This window comes from Camellia sinensis, chromosome 11 (genome assembly GCF_055761805.1).
Source record: "Camellia sinensis isolate YWXY chromosome 11, ASM5576180v1, whole genome shotgun sequence".
In the NCBI taxonomy this organism is placed as follows: domain Eukaryota; kingdom Viridiplantae; phylum Streptophyta; class Magnoliopsida; order Ericales; family Theaceae; genus Camellia; species Camellia sinensis.
Genome location: NC_138971.1, coordinates 89,544,930 through 89,560,909, shown reverse-complemented (window position 1 = coordinate 89,560,909; position 15,980 = coordinate 89,544,930). Strand labels below are relative to the sequence as shown.

The 15,980-nt window shown below is 35.6% G+C and overlaps 1 protein-coding gene across 2 annotated transcripts; it reads left to right on the top strand.

Annotated features, from left to right (window-relative positions):
- Positions 1-1,472: 1,472 nt before the first annotated feature.
- LOC114283831 (uncharacterized) lies at positions 1,473-15,473 on the top strand. 2 transcript variants are annotated; one of them, XM_082894279.1, is made up of 9 exons: positions 1,473-1,740; positions 6,732-6,852; positions 6,986-7,053; positions 7,172-7,231; positions 7,338-7,496; positions 7,900-8,046; positions 14,637-14,851; positions 14,978-15,086; positions 15,164-15,473. In XM_082894279.1, the coding sequence occupies exons 1-9, from the start codon at positions 1,615-1,617 to the stop codon at positions 15,242-15,244; spliced, it is 1,086 nt and encodes a 361-aa protein (XP_082750405.1). In that variant the 5' UTR covers positions 1,473-1,614; the 3' UTR covers positions 15,245-15,473. The 2 variants fall into 2 exon arrangements, with proteins under 2 accessions (XP_082750405.1, XP_082750406.1); XM_082894280.1 differs by lacking the exon at positions 1,473-1,740 and adding an exon at positions 1,969-3,396.
- The last annotated feature ends 507 nt before the right edge of the window (positions 15,474-15,980 follow it).

Below are 15,980 nucleotides of genomic sequence, written 5' to 3'. Positions count from 1 at the left end.
AAGCCTATAACCTATACTAAAAAGTCAAAGATCCCATTTTCTTTCTACTTTTTGTACATCTTTTCGTAAAAAGTCAAAAAGTCACCTCAAACATACTATTTTTTTTACCTTTTATTTTAGCCAAAAAATCAAGAAGTTACTGAAATAGCCTATTCCCAAACGAGGCCTTAGTATGTTAAAAAAATAATATTTTATTTAGTAATTATATTAGGCTTTTATGAAATATGTCAACTATTATTTTAAATATAAAATATAAAAAATAAAAATTTTGGACTTAAATAAGTCCAAACTACTGCAAGTTAAAAAACATAAAATAATAAATTACAAATTGTCAAATCGATTTGTATCCACTTGTCAAGTACACTTCTGCTAAGACCATTTCCAGTTGATATGCCAAATTCAATGTGACAATCCAACAACTTTATTTTAACATACTAAATGAACTCCACTTGATATGTCAAAAGCTGATATGACTTTTGACATTACTCATTTATGTTAATTTTGCTATGAAGACCACTTTATTTATTTATTTATTCTTCAAATAACAGAAAATAGTAATGATACAGAGCCCGAATATAGGGGCTCGAATTTGGCTCGAAATTAGGGGGAAGAAGAAGGAGGAGGAGGAGGAGAAGAAGGAGAAGAAGAACTTGACTGGAAGGGCCAACAAAATCGGGCGGAGGTGGAGGTGGAGACGGAGGCGGAGGCGGCGGCGGGCGGAGGCAGAGGTGGAGGCGGGGCTGCGATGCCGACGAACGATGAGGGACGAGCTGCGAGATCGGCCGACGAGCTGCGATGACGATGACTTGCGCTCTCGCTCTCGCCTCTGTGTTCTCTCTCTCGCCTCTTTCAACTTAACGAAGAAGAAGAAAGAAAAGGAAGAAAAGGAAGAAAAAAAAAAAAAATCAAAACCCAAAACGAACTCAACGAAGAAGAAGAAAGAAAAGGAAGAAAAGGAAGAAAAAAAAAAAAATCAAAACCCAAAACGAACTCAACGAAGAAGAAGAAAGAAAAGGAAGAAAAAAAAAAATAAAAACCTAAAACGACGTCGTTTTGGGTTTTGAGTCAAATTCAAACCCCTAATTTTGGGCCTCAAATATTATTCAAAAGAAAAATAATGATAGAGTTCAAATTTTAAAAATAATATAATTGATATATGACGCAATGAACTTTCATATCAAATTGATATGTGGAAATTTGTGATCATCCCTTCAAAAAAAAAAAAGTTGACATACTAATTTTTGTTGATTTAAATGGAAATCTTTCATTTGGCTATTTTAATCACAAAAAGATAAAATAAACTTTTTAATTTAATAAGATAAAATATTATATTCAAACAATAATCGTTTTATTTTTTCTCTTATAAAATTCAAAAAAATCTATTTTAAATGAGACTTTTTAACCCAAATTAAAATAGTAAAAAAAAAAAAAAATCAAAAAATTTAAAAATAAAAAGGCTAACCCAAATCCCTAAATGAACAGAGGCGAATTAATCCAAATCAATTCAAACTGAGGGTGGATGGGCAGCGCCTAACGCACCCATTTTTGATCTAGATAGCGAGTCGAGAGAGACAGAGAGAGGGAGAGAGGTAGGGAGTGTTGAGACAAACAGCCATGGACCCACAGCAACAAGTAGAAGCGACGATTCCACAGCCTACCCCACCACAAGTTGGTGGAGGAGGAGGAGATTTCACTGCCATTTTCACGGTGTTATTGTTCTTCATCGCCATCTTCTCTATGGTATCTTCTCTCACCATTCTGATATATATATATATATATATATGTGTGTGTGTGTGTGTGTGTGCGCGCGCGCACAGCAATACAGATCTACATAGTATCTCTAATTTGGTCGTTTAACAACGTCTCCTCGTTCGACCTCTCATTCTAGGGTTTGATGTGCACTTGTAACTTTCTTTATTTTTGTTTATATGATTTGATGTTGCTATATAGCAATGAATAACATACTGTTCGTTGGAATTTTCTGAATTACTTTGATTTTGTAGAAAACTTTGTTCTGCATTATATACAAGGTATAATTTGGTGAGCACACTATTTTATCGGAGAATGACTATGGTACGATATGCACCTAATAACGATAGAAGAAAATGGCATAATTCCATCATTTCTAAGTCATAACTAAAAAAAAAAAAAAAAAAATTTATAACCAAATACACAAAAGTCATAACCAAAGATATCAAACCAATGTCGTGAGTAAAGAAGAAAATTGGTCATAACTAAAAAAGAAAATGGCGTAACTAAAGATGCATATGGTATGGGGTCTGCATAATAGAATTCTCCATTTTATCGACATTTCTCATTGTCCCTATTATTCCGTATAAATTACTCTTTAGGATTTCCGTTTTGCTAGTTATAGCATTCTAGGGGTAATAATATGTGCTTCCTTTAAAAAAAGAAAAAAAAGAAAAGAAAAAAGAACTTGTTTAACTTTATTTATTTATGGGTTAATCATATTGTTTTTTCACTCCTTTGATAACATTGTTTGTAAGTTTTTATGTTTGAACTTAATCTACCGTGCTTTGGATTTTCCTAAATGTTTTTGGTTGTAAATGAAATCTAGAAAATTACAGTTTAATGAGCTAATCTTTTCCAACATATTACTTTTGGCTATCACCTTGTTTTTTGTTTTTTGGAGATTTGTTACATGGAGCATTGTGTCAATTGAAATTTAGATTTATGATACAGAGCATCTATTTTCAAGAATTGCTTTGTAGTATTGAACGCAATGGACTTAATCTAGAATTCACCAATTGTCTTATGATGCAGTGGTGACATTTTGGCTCAATGTTTGTGAAATATACTGAACAGAATCATTCCTACAGCATCAGAAAATTATTTTAGTTTTGGCAATAAACTTGTTATTATCCATGTATTTGAGAGTTGCCTCTTTTAATATATATATACATTTTTTTTCATGTCTTCATCATCATTGTCATGGTTTTCGTCATTTTTATCATTATTTTAGAGCATATTCTGATCAATAGGCTTTACATCATTTTTGCCGTTATAGGCATTGATTCGGTAGTAAGCATTTGATTACTTCTTGGAGCTATTGGCCTAAGCATTCAGTACAAATGCAAAAGTTTTGGAATTAAGATTATGCCTATTTTTTCTGTTAAGGCAATATGCGCTGGTTAGATCTTCATTGAAATTGCTGTCACTTGTTTATAATCTGTGAAATCATATATGGCAACTTTTTTTTTTTTTTTAAAGTGATGCCCATAACTATTACTTTAATATTATTGGTTCAAAATAACAAAATACACCGAGTCAATGTACTACTTTTGGTTAGGGGGCGGAATTTGGAGAAGGAAAGAAAGAAAGAAAAGAAAAGATTTTCACCAGCTCGGGCAGGTCACCAACTTGGGCAGGCTCAAGGTTATTAATTTGAGGCCTAAAGCGACAATTTGAAATGAGACTTTTAATGGTTTTTAATATTGCTGTAATTTTTTCAAATTTTCTTAACATTGTTCTTCTCATTCAATAATAATTTGTAGGATTTTATCAATTTTTAGGATTTTATCAATTTTTTATTGTGAAATGGTAATAAGCAAAGCTTTCTAAAATTTTATGTAAGATAGACATAAAATTATAAAAATAATGTAAAAAAAATATCTCAGCAATGCGAGTTTAGTCATTTGATGATGATAAGATTTTGACAATAAGTTTTTAGACTTGATGCTTGTGTTGAGAGTACTCAGATGAAAACTAGTAAAAGTGAAAATGATTGATTATGCTTTTTTTTTTTTGTTGGGAAATTCTATTTGTACACCATACAAACTCTCAGTACACACCACAACGGATATAAACTTATGAACAAATATCAAATGTTCTATTTAAAGTTATGAACAAGAATAACTTATTCAAACATACACTCCGTTTAATTATTTATATGCGAATAACTGCTTTATGGTCATAAATTTATATTCGAACATTAGACTTTTGTTTGTTAATTTATATCCGAATACCCTTCATGGTGTGTATTGAGAATTTGCATGGTGTGCAAATAGAATTACCCAAGTGATTTGGAAATTGTGTTTTTTTAAGCACGTTTTTTATTTTTATTTTTAAAGTTAGTGTAATTGATTTTGGGCCTTCCTTTTTAAATTAGAGTTTTCGGATCTTTGATAAAGTAAAAGACAAATGAAGGTAGAATTAATAAAATAGCCTATGGAATATGGGTACGGGTATGATATAGTAAAATCTAAGAAAGTAAGATACGAGTACGGCTGGGTATGTTTATAAAAAAAAATATTTATTTTTAATTTGGAGTAATGCAAAAATTAGTTAAACGGTTTATATGGTTAAGATCCAATTTACAATTCACATAATGCCAAAAGTAAGGTATGAATCACAATTAAATATCATTATATTAAATAACCCCAAGGGGTTTGACTTAGTGGATGAAGAAAACAACCAAAGAGCTTACCCGAGAGGTTGCAGGTTTGAAACCCACGCAAGTCTAACATTCCAAACCTTGGGGCCACTAGAGGTTTGCCTGGTCGTTAACTTCAAGGCCTCGGGATTTAGTCGAGGTGCGTGTAAGCTGGTCTGGACACTCGGTTATCAAATATATATATATTTATGATTATATCAGATAACTTACAAAACAAAGCTTAATTTTAAGATCATGCCAAGCATAAAAATGTCTAATGAAACTAATTTCACCTATGTATAGAAGAATGTACTATTCTGGATGAAGTACGGCTTGGATATATGATAGGTACTTATACGGTACAACAAAAATTAAGAAGAAAAAATTTGGGTATGTGTTTTGTGTACCCGTTGTGTATGCAGAAGTATTATGCAATGCTTCATAGGAAATGGCTATTGTAATGGTGAATGATGGTTTTATTTACAATGCATTTTTCATATTTTTTTTAGGTTGTGTTTGGATAAGAGATTTGAAAAAGGATTTGTGGAGGGAAAGGAAATAGAAAGGGAAAAGTGAATAAATTAGAATTTTTTTTCCCACTCTTTCCTTTTTTTTTTCTCTCCACAAATTCGCACTCAAATCGTTAATCCAAACACAGTCTTAGTGAAAAACATGAGAACATACATTTTGATGTAATGATCAATGATCATTCCATTCTAATTTCATTCTAGTGAAAAACATTATATGAAAATCCTACAACCTATTTGGTAACGTTTATATTTGTAGTTTTTTTGTTTATATTTACAAAATTTTTTAAAACTTCAAACAAAAATTCATTTGGTTTTTGTTTTCGTTTTCAAAAAGTTGTAAGCACTCAACGCAAAAAAGTTGGTTTCACTTTTTTGTTTATTTGTTTATTTATTTATTTTCATTTCTTCTTCTTTCTCCCACTCTTGTTGATTGCTCATCACTACTGGCTGCCATTGCCATTGACCTCCTCTACCAACCACCTACCATTGCCACCAACCACTCCCACCAGTGGTAACCACCTTCAGCCACCACCTTTTGTTTGAAAACCACCTTCAACTACCACTAAAAGCTGACCGGCCACCATCTCCAACCACCGGCAGTCACTTTCAGCCACCACTTCCTGTGGCCATCAACCACCTCTAGCCACTGCCAACCACCTCACTTTGGTAGCAACCACCTTCGACCATTACCTTCCATGGCCAACAACCACCTCCAGACTTCAGTCACCATTTCCAACCATCGACAATCATCTCTCTCAACCACCCCTTTTCACTTGTTTTCTAAAATACTTGTGTACCAAACATGTTTTTTTGTTTTCATTTTTACCCAAAATAAATATAAATATGTGTAATGTTTTTTGTAAACTAAAAACAGTAAACTATAAACATTGCCAAATGGCACCTTACTCTTTCTTATATATATAATACACAACGGCACCTTACTCTTTCTTATATATATATATATATATATTTGTTTATATATAATGAATGTGATCGACTTATTATTATCTATTAGATCTACTCTTTCTGAACTGTCTATATGGCATGTAGCTTCTATAATAAATAACTATCTACTCTGTGGAACTTATTACCTCCTGCTGAAACGGATCCACCTCAATGATATCCATGCAGCTTTCATGGAGAGAATTTAGGAACTTAGAAATTTATAATGAAAAATGAATATTTTACTAAACTCTTCAGGCACGACTTTTCAGGCACACCTGAATCCACCAAAACTGGAGTAGTTATCCATATGATTCATTGGTTAACAACTTCGATATAAAATAATTCCATTGTAAATGATCATCTCATTACAGGCTTGTGATGATTATCACTTGGTTTTCAACACATTATTCTTTGGTTTTTGATAATTATAGGCTCTCCATTGACTTATTATCTGAATACCCTTTGTTTAGCTCCACAAGAGAAATTGCTTTTTTGTTGAGTTTGTCCATTGTATTTGATCTTTTGGCTTTTCTCCGCATATTTGCAGATTTGTAAAATAAAGTGAAAGAACTGAGCATATGAGTCTTAGTATTTTTATTTGTCTGTTTTCATATAAAGCAAAAGAACCTGGGCACTATGAGGATGGGTAGATTGCATTTTGTATTGTGACTTGAAAATGCATCCATGAGAAAATATTAGGTTTATAAAAAATTGTGACATGGTTTTTTGTTAATATGTTAAATTTTTTATGATGTGCTGATTGTATGATATCTTGTTTGACATGTTTGATACTCTTATACTAGAAATGTCTCACTAACCATTAAACTTGAGAGTGATCATCCGTTGCCTTGGTAATTTTACAGGTACTGGTTCCATCATCGACAACATTAAAGAATAGTGTAGCAATTATACACCAAGTTCCAGAAGGTCATGTTGGTGTTTACTGGAGAGGAGGTGCCCTTCTGAATATAATTACAGATCCAGGTTTAGTTCTTATAATATTAGCATTTGAGATTTGCATTTTATAGTTTATTGCATATGATAACACCCCTGCTTGCTTGCACTGATTTGTTTCTTTGATATATATATATATATATATTTAATTTTTAAATTTTAGGTTTTCATCTAAAAATGCCTTTGCTAACTCACTTTGAGCCCATTCAAGTAACTCTTCAAACAGATCTGGTAAGATTTATTCTTTTCCCATGCTTTGATGATAAATGATGCCCTATTGCCTTTTTAGTTCTCGTGCATCACAAATCTTATGGATAGTTGCTGAAACCTGTGTTGTTATTTAATGCAGGTGAGGAATATCCCATGTGGTACAAAAGGGGGTGTTATGATCAACTTCGAGAAAATAGAGGCAAGGCTTTGAGATTTTTCTCTCTTTCTAACAGTATAGTATGTTGCCATTGTCGTGTGAGGTTTCATTTGTCATATGTAAATGTTCCCCTTAAATGCTTCTCCAGGTTGTTAACCGCCTTCATAAGGGTTTTGTCTATGAAACACTGCGTGATTACGGTGTACAGTATGATAACACATGGATATACGACAAGATTCATCATGAGATCAATCAGTTCTGCAGTGTTCATTCCCTACAGCAAGTTTATATTGATATGTTTGATCAGGCAAGAAACTAATCTAACCCAATGTCACATTCAGAGCCACAAGGCAGATGACGTCAAGTCAATTTATTCAATGTCCCACAATGGTCTTTTTCCATATTTAAACCTTGTGTGTTGATGGATGGTTGTGATCCTGCTGGCAGTGTAGTGGTCTCCATAGCAAACATGCATTTAATATTTCTAATTTACATGTAGTTTTGAGGTTTGAAAATAATTTCTTGGTATTTTATCTTCCTTTATATCCTATTTCTGGTTAATGATACAGATTTATAAGCATGAAATTGTGAACTGTGGGATTCATCTCTAAATGAACTATTATTTTACATAATTATTTTGGTACCCTCAGCTTGTGCATTGACATTTTGTTTTGACATAATAATTATTTGATAATATTTGATATTGTCAGATTGATGAAAAAATGAAAGATGCTCTTCAGTCTGATTGCACACGGTATGCTCCAGGTATTGAAATTATCAGCGTCCGTGTCACAAAACCAACCATCCCTGAAAGTATAAGACGGAATTTTGAACAGATGGAAGAGGAACGCACCAAGGTACTACAATTGTTTCTTTATTTCCTCTAATAATATTAAAGGACATTATATTTTTCCATTCATTCCTTTTTTGCTTCACTGAAAAATGCTGGGTTGAAGAAACAATAAAATATTACCACTTTAAAATGTGACTGGTTGGGTCTTGTTTGAGGTCAGTAAAAATTGAAAACATTTGTTCTCAAGAACCTTAACATTTTAAATGAATTGACATATTAATCTATAATTTTAGTACCGTTTTGTGGTATCAATTGATTTTTAGTTCTTTATCAATACATAACCTTATTACTCCCTGTGGAACTATTTTGTACCTTCTGGATATGAGTGCTGCTAAATGTCCCTACCATTTTACTTTGAATCCCTCACTTCTTTGAACCCCTACCCACCTAATTGAATCCCTCTCATCTTCTCTTTGAACCCCCACCTTAATACCAACTATACCCCTATTCTTTGACCCCCAACTTTTCTTCTCTCAACCCTTCCTACTGCCGGCAACCCTTCACCGCCGGCGAACTTCCTTCTGATGACCTCCAACCTCACCGGCGACCTCACTACCCCTGCCCACCACAACTCTGCTCTCCATGTTTTGGCGAGTATCCCCAGCTCATTCCCACCACCGCCCTCCCATCCTCAACCTCCCTCTGTCAATCCTCCACCGTACCGCCACCCCTCAACCCATCCCCAACCACCACCTCCGCCCAGCTCCATCCCTATGTCATCTCTCTCTCCCCTTCTCTCTCTCTCTCTCTCTCTCTCTCTCGTGTCACGATCGAGATCGTGACTGTTGGGTCGCCGTTCGAGATCGTGTCACGATCGAAGAAAGGAGAGAGGGTAGCGGCAGTGTGGTGGCTAGGGTTTGAGATTGCAGAGGGTAGTGGCAGCTAGGGTTTTGCGAAGAAAGTTGTGGGTGGCTATGGAAGGAGGGTGGCGGAGTTGTAAATCACAGATGGGGGGTGGCAGAGTTGCAAATCATAAGTGGAGGGCAGTGTTGGGGGTGATGGGGAGGGTGCACGGTGACGGCCGGAGGTAGGAATGGCAACGGGCCGGGGCGGGGCTGGGGATTACACTCCCTGTCTCCGATCCCTAAAGGTAAAAAAAATCCCCGGCCCCGCCCCCAATTCTCGGCAGAAAACCCATCACCCATCACCATCTGGTCTCTCAACATAGGATTTTGATACTAGATTTATGTTTTAGAGGGCAATACCAAGCTAGGAAGGATGGTGGGCGTCGTAGGACGAGATGGTGGGACTTAAAAGGGGATAAACTAGAAATATTTAAGAATCGAATGGATAAGGAAGGTACTTGGGATTTAGAAGGTGATGCTAACACTATGTGGAATTCGATGGCCAATTGTATGAGGAGAATCTCAAGGGAAGTGCTTGGAGAGTCGAAAGGAACGGGACCCAGCTCTAGGGAAACTTGGTGGTGGAGGGAAGAGGTCCAAGCGGTAGTTAAGGCAAAAAAAAGAGTGCTTTAAAAAGTGGCAGAAGGATAGAACTGAGGAAAACCTTAAGAGCTATAGATTGGTTAATAAGGAGGTCAAGAAAGTAGTGAGAGAGATTAAGTTGAAAGTTTATGATGACCTATACACTAGACTAGATAGTAAGGAGGGAGAGAAGAGGGTATACCAACTTGCTAAGATACGGGAGAGGAAAACAAGAGATTTTAATCAAGTAAAGTGCATCAAGAGTGAGGATTCTAAGGTATTGGTGAAGGACGATGAGATTAAGGAAAGATGGAAGAATTATTTTGAGAAACTGTTAAATGAGGAACATGGAAGTACGACAATAGGGGAAGAAATAATCAGTAATACGATAAACCAAGACTATAGGTTCTATCGCAGGATTAGAAATTTTGAAGTGGAGATTGCACTTAAGAAGATGAAATCAAATAAGGCTTTAGGACCTGATGATATCCCTATTGAAGCTTGGAAGTGTTTGGGTAAAAAGGGAGTTGCTTGGTTGACTAGGTTGTTTAGCAAAATTTTGTTGACTAGGAACATGCCAGATGAGTGGAGGAAGAGTATTTTAGTACCAATCTATAAGAATAAAGGGGATGTCCAGAATTGTAACAACTATAGAGGAATTAAGCTAATGTGTCATATAATGAAAGTGTGGGAGAGGGTGATGGAACGTCGATTGCGAGACATAACAGAGGTGTCAGAGAATCAATTTGGGTTTATGCCTGGTAGGTCAACAATGGAAGCGATCTATCTTTTGAGGAGAGTAATAGAAAAGTATAAAGAAAAGAAAAGAAAAGAGACATTCATATGGTGTTTATCGACCTTGAGAAAGCATATGACAGAGTGCCCGAGATATAATATGGTGGGCGTTAGAGAAGAAAGGGGTGACAAAAGGCTACATTGACGTGATTAGGGACATGTATGAAGGGGTGGTGACCACTATTAGATCGCTAGCTGGAGAAACAAATGAATTTCCTATCACTGTAGGGTTACACCAAGGATCTACCTTAAGTCCTTATCTTTTTGCTTTAGTTATGGACGAGTTGACGATAAATATTCAGGATGACGTGCCATGGTGTATGCTTTTTGCAGACGATATTGTGTTAGTGGATGAGACTAGAGAAGGAGTTAACACAAAGTTGGAGATCTGGAGAAAAGCTCTTGAATCTAAAGGGTTTCGAATAAGCAGAACTAAGAAAGAGTACATGGAGTGTAAATTTAGTAACAGTAACAATGAAAGCAGAGGAGAAGTGAAGATTGAGAACCAAGAACTGCCTAAGAGTGAACATTTTCGTTATTTAGGGTCGATTATCACAACAGCGGGAGAGATTGATGCAGATGTGGCCCATAGGATTAAGGCGGGATGGTGTAAGTGGAGAAGTGCGTCTGGGGTATTGTGCGATAAACGAATACCCACTAGACTAAAAGGTAAGTTTTATAGAACGGCTATTAGACCAGCTATGTTGTATGGGACGGAGTGTTGGGCAACTAAGAAACAACATGTAGATAAGATGAGTGTGGCTGAGATGAGGATGCTAAGGTGGATGTGTGGTAAGACTAGACAGGACAGGATTAGGAATGAGTGTATTCGGGAATGGGTAGGAGTAGCACCGATAGAAGATAAGTTGAGAGAGAATCGTTTGAGATGGTTTGGTCATATTCAACGGAGACCAACAGAGGCAGTAGTGAAGAGATGCGATGCTGTAACGGTAGATGGAAGTGTTAGGGGACGGGGTAAGCCTAGATTAACGTTGACTAGCGTTATAAATAGAGATATGAATCTACTTAATTTGACTAATGAAATGGCCTTTGATAGGGCCGCGTGGAGAAGAAGGATTCATGTAGCCGATCCCATTTGATGGGACTTAAGGCTTCGTTTGGTTTGGTTTGGTTTGTATGTTTCATCATCATCATCATTAACAACAATCATCATCAACAACAATCATCAACTTAAAAAAAAAAAAAAAGGATCTGAAATTGTCATGCACACATATATGTGTAAATCAGTGGTAATCAAACAACATAGAAAGGATGTAGAAATAGGTGTGAATCTCATGTGGGATATGACAAAGGGTGGTCTCTTAAGCATAAAAATATTGTGTAGGGAAGGCAACACAAACATCAACACTTGACACACACATATTAGTGGTGTTTGGTTTGCTAAAATAGTAATACGGCCCAGCTGTATAGAATTTGAAGGAGGAAAAAAAATAAAAAAGTTTGAAATTCTTGCAAACCCAGGAGAAAATAAATAAAAGAAAAAAAATCTGATAGATAAAGTAGTCTTAATCTTTGCCTTTTGCATTTACCTCTCTTCTTTACCTTGGTTGAAAGTTTACTTCATAAAATCAACAAGAAAAGAAGAGTTATTAATGTGTTTTGCAGAGCCCATAAATGAATCAACATACTAGCAGCAATTGTTGCTTCATGAACCACGCCATCAATTTAATCAGTAGTCACACTTGGCCGAATAACATGAGCAGCTGCATCCAGAACCTCCCTGGCAATTCGGCAAGTTTCTCTCATTCACTCAATTTGCTCCGGAGTCTTGATCTCAACAACATGCTGAAAATCACTGTTGGGCTCAATTTTGGGGATCCCATCAACAACAACTGAAGATTTGTTCATTATACACAAACACGCATATATATATATATGTATCAAATCTAAGAAAACCCTAACAAAAAAAAAAAGAAAAAAAAAAAAAATCTGAGAAAGCCTTAACAAAAAAAGTTGTTATGCAAACCTTAACAAAAAAAAGTTGAGTTCTCAGAGATCAGATCAAAGAGAGAGAGAGAGTTTGATTACACCAAGTCGGATCAGAAACTGGAACCTTTTTCGGCCAAATGTGGATACAAAACATAATATGGATACAAATACCTCTTGAACTCAAGATTTAGAGATGAGATCGGAGGCTTCGGTGTGAAAAGTGGAGGGAGTTTGAGAAAAGTTGTTGTTAGAGAGATATTGGTCCACGATGAATGTGATTGGGAGTGGAGTGACTTTCCCATTGCCATAGCTTTCTGCTTTTCTGGACATGTGTTTGGTCTGCTTCCCCATCTCTAATCTTCAAAGTTAGAGAATCAAAACAGAGAGAGAGAGAGAGAGAGAGAGACGGTTTCTAGACTTGTGTGTGAGGTTGTGTTAGGGTTTGGTTTATATATATAGAGGGCTATAATAGTAATTTCAGTTTGGGGAAACGGGGATGGGGGGGAGCTTCTATATACACACACCTAATCCCCTCTATACACACACTTAATGATATTTAATTTTATTACAATTTTATCCCTAAGTGAAATTACTATTTTAGACATCAACCAAATTCATCTCAATGCACACATCCAGACTTACTATTCACGTTCATCTCAATGCACACATCCAGACTTCACGTTGAAGCTCTTATTCGTAGCTTCTTCCTTATTCATTATTGATATGGAGGATTTGTCTTCTGAAAATCAGCAAATAAGTATTTATGAGAAACATAGCAAAGGAAATGCGAGTTTCTTTTTTTTTTTTTTTTTTTTTCCAGCGTCGTTCGGATAACCAGAGCCGAATTGTGTTATTTGGTTCGGAAATCTACTACCGAAATAATTATTTATTTTCGGAAGTTGTTGTCCGAACAAACTAATAAATTTCGGAAGTTGTTGTCCGAACAAATTATTTAATTTCGGAAGTTGTTGTCCGAACAAAGTTAACTTTTTCAACATTCAACTTCCGAAAGTTGAAAATAAATTCGGACAACTACTTCCGAATGAAGTAAAAAAAAAAATTTGCAAACTGTATACCAAATTTACAGTTTCGAATTGCAAATTAATCTTTATAATGCCATTAAAAATTTGTAATGTTATACAAAACATGCATAAGAAGGGAGAGAAAAAAAAAAGAAAAAAAAGAAAAACACTGTTCGGAAGTTTAAAACCGAAAGTATATATACGGTTCGAAAGTTGAAATCCGAAACAAAAAATTAATTTCGGAACTTGATCGTTGTTTGAATTTAATATATTCGGAAGTTGACTGCCGAAATAATCAAAAAGTTTCGAAAACCTACTGTTGAAATAAATCACCAATTTCGGAATCCTACTTACGAACAAATGAATTAATTTCGGCAAACCAGTTCCGAACGGTTTGTTTACACTCCGTGGGCCTTCGTCCGTTTTCAAAATGATAAAAACAAAACTCTACGTTTTGATTAATTTATTTGTGATTTATTATTACTGACAGAGGTTGAAGATGAAAGCTGTGTGTGTGTATTGGGGATGAAAGCTGTGTATGTGTATTTGCACACGGTAAGCTTCAATGGGTGTGTGTATCCTCAAGGTTGAAGATGTAGCTTAAGCTTCAATGGGTGTATGTATCCTCAAGGTTGAAGATGTAGCTTAAGCTTCAATGGGTGTGTGTATTTGCACTGTTGGGAGAGAGCTGGGTTTGGGGTCGAGGGGTGTGTGTGTGTGAGGGCAGATGTGGAATAAACCGTATGTGTAGTGAGTAGATTAATTAGGAATTAATTTTTTTGGTGTGTGTAGTGAGAAAGATGTGCAAAGAGGGTATTTGGTGTGTGTAAATAGATGCTCCCGGGATGGGGACAGGGCTGGGGAACATATCACCGTCCTCGGCCTGAAACTTGTCGGGGATTCATTTTCGAATATCATCCTTAGTCCCTCGGAGGTATTTTTCGGATAAAAACCATTCTAATTGGGGTCGAAGGGTCGGGTCCCCAGTTCAAATTGCCATCCCTAGCCGGAGGTGATGGCAATGGCTGGTAGGATTAGGGCTAGGGTTTAGGAAATTAGGATTAGAAGGTTAGAGATAAGAGTAAAATTGGAACTTCATGTTTGGACAAAATTGGAATTAAAAAAAAAATAAAAGAGATGGGGGTCCTAAGAAAAATGGTAAGGGTAAATAGCACTACTCTTTGGATATACATTTTTAGAACTTCCTTTGACTTCGCTATCCTAAAATATTATTGGACTCTTTGACTTTATGGATTATAGAGTCTGTTGTTCTTTGTTTGTTTATCTTTATAGAGGTGGGATTTTTTCCTTTTTTCATCAGTATCCCCAAATAACAATGTGGACGTGCCTTATAAGTTTGTTTGCATTAACTTTTATTGGTAATGAATGTCTTTGTCTAGGTTTTGATCTCAATGGAGAGACAGAGAGTAGCTGAGAAAGAGGCTGAGACACACAAAAAAATTGCTTTAAGTGAAGCGGAGAAGAATGCACAAGTTAGCAAGATCCAGATGGAACAGAAATTGATGGAAAAGGATAGTGCTAGGAGGGAAGAGGAAATTGCAAATGAAATGTACAATGCTCGTGCGAAGAGCTTGGCTGATGCCAGTTATTATAGGTAATTTAATCTTTCCTTTATACACATATTTTATATTTTTCTTATATATTTCTTGTTTTCCAGAGTGGAATTTTTGGAATTTATCTATGAGGGTAACTAAAGAAGTTTCCTTGTATACATTTTCAGAGCAATGAAAGAAGCAGAAGCAAACAAGTTGAAGCTTACCCCTCAATATTTGGAGCTCAAATTCATTGAAGCAATTACTAACAACTCAAAACTATTCTTTGGAAACAAGGTTAGACACTTCAGTCCTGTTCTGGGTATCTGTGTGGGTGCGCTATTTGGTCTGAAAGTCCTAGATTTGTTATGCAGGTACCCAATATGGTTTTTGATCAGAGGCTGCTTGGAAATTTTTTGCTAGATATAACCAAAGAGGGAAACTTGGAGTCTTAAGTTCTAGGATCATTTCATGGATGTGAAATGATGACATTAGGGAGAAGGAGGAAGGTGATTTTTGTCTTGTTTCATAATTTTTTGGTGGTTACCCGTTTCTGTTGGCTACTGTTGTGGAGAAAATAGGGCTCTGTTTGGAAGAGCTTTGGAATTGTGATTCCAGCTCTTAGTTTGCATATAGTGTTTGGTTGTGGCTTTTAAAAATTAATTCGACACTCACTTTTGAAAACTCGGTCGAAGGTGGGAAAATTTGAGTTAACCGGTCGTCCCACCGGTTGACCAGAACAGTGCAAATTTTTTTTTTTGCAATTGACACATTAATTTTTATATATTCAACAAAAAAACATTTTCTGAATTTTAAAATTTTTTTATGAGCTTTAATAGAATTTTGAGTTGTGTGTTTGGTTATGAGTTGTAAGTTTTTGTATCAAATATCATATGTTACATCAAAAATTTCTCACTCAATTCAAAACTCATTCACCAAACAAATTTTTCACACTCAAATCATAATTTCAAAACTCACAAACTCAAAATACAATTTTATTTTAAAATTATATTTAAAAAGTTCTGTCAAATGCAACCTAGTATTCTACAATTAGATATAGGGAAAAGGAAGAAAAAATATCACGGGCAGTGCATGTTTGTGGCGAATTTTTTGGTTGCAACTGGCATTTTGATAATGGCTACCTTCTTCTGCCGTTATTTTTTTGGGGATGAGTTGGGAATTAGTTCTGTT

Excerpts from the sequence above, each read along its gene's own strand:
- LOC114283831 (XM_082894279.1), top strand. The coding sequence starts at position 1,615 with ATGGACCCACAGCAACAAGTAGAAGCGACGATTCCACAGCCTACCCCA. Across the intron at positions 7,232-7,337 it reads TCAACTTCGAGAAAATAGAG|GTTGTTAACCGCCTTCATAA; the intron begins GCAAGGCTTTGA and ends ATGCTTCTCCAG. Across the intron at positions 8,047-14,636 it reads TGGAAGAGGAACGCACCAAG|GTTTTGATCTCAATGGAGAG; the intron begins GTACTACAATTG and ends GTCTTTGTCTAG.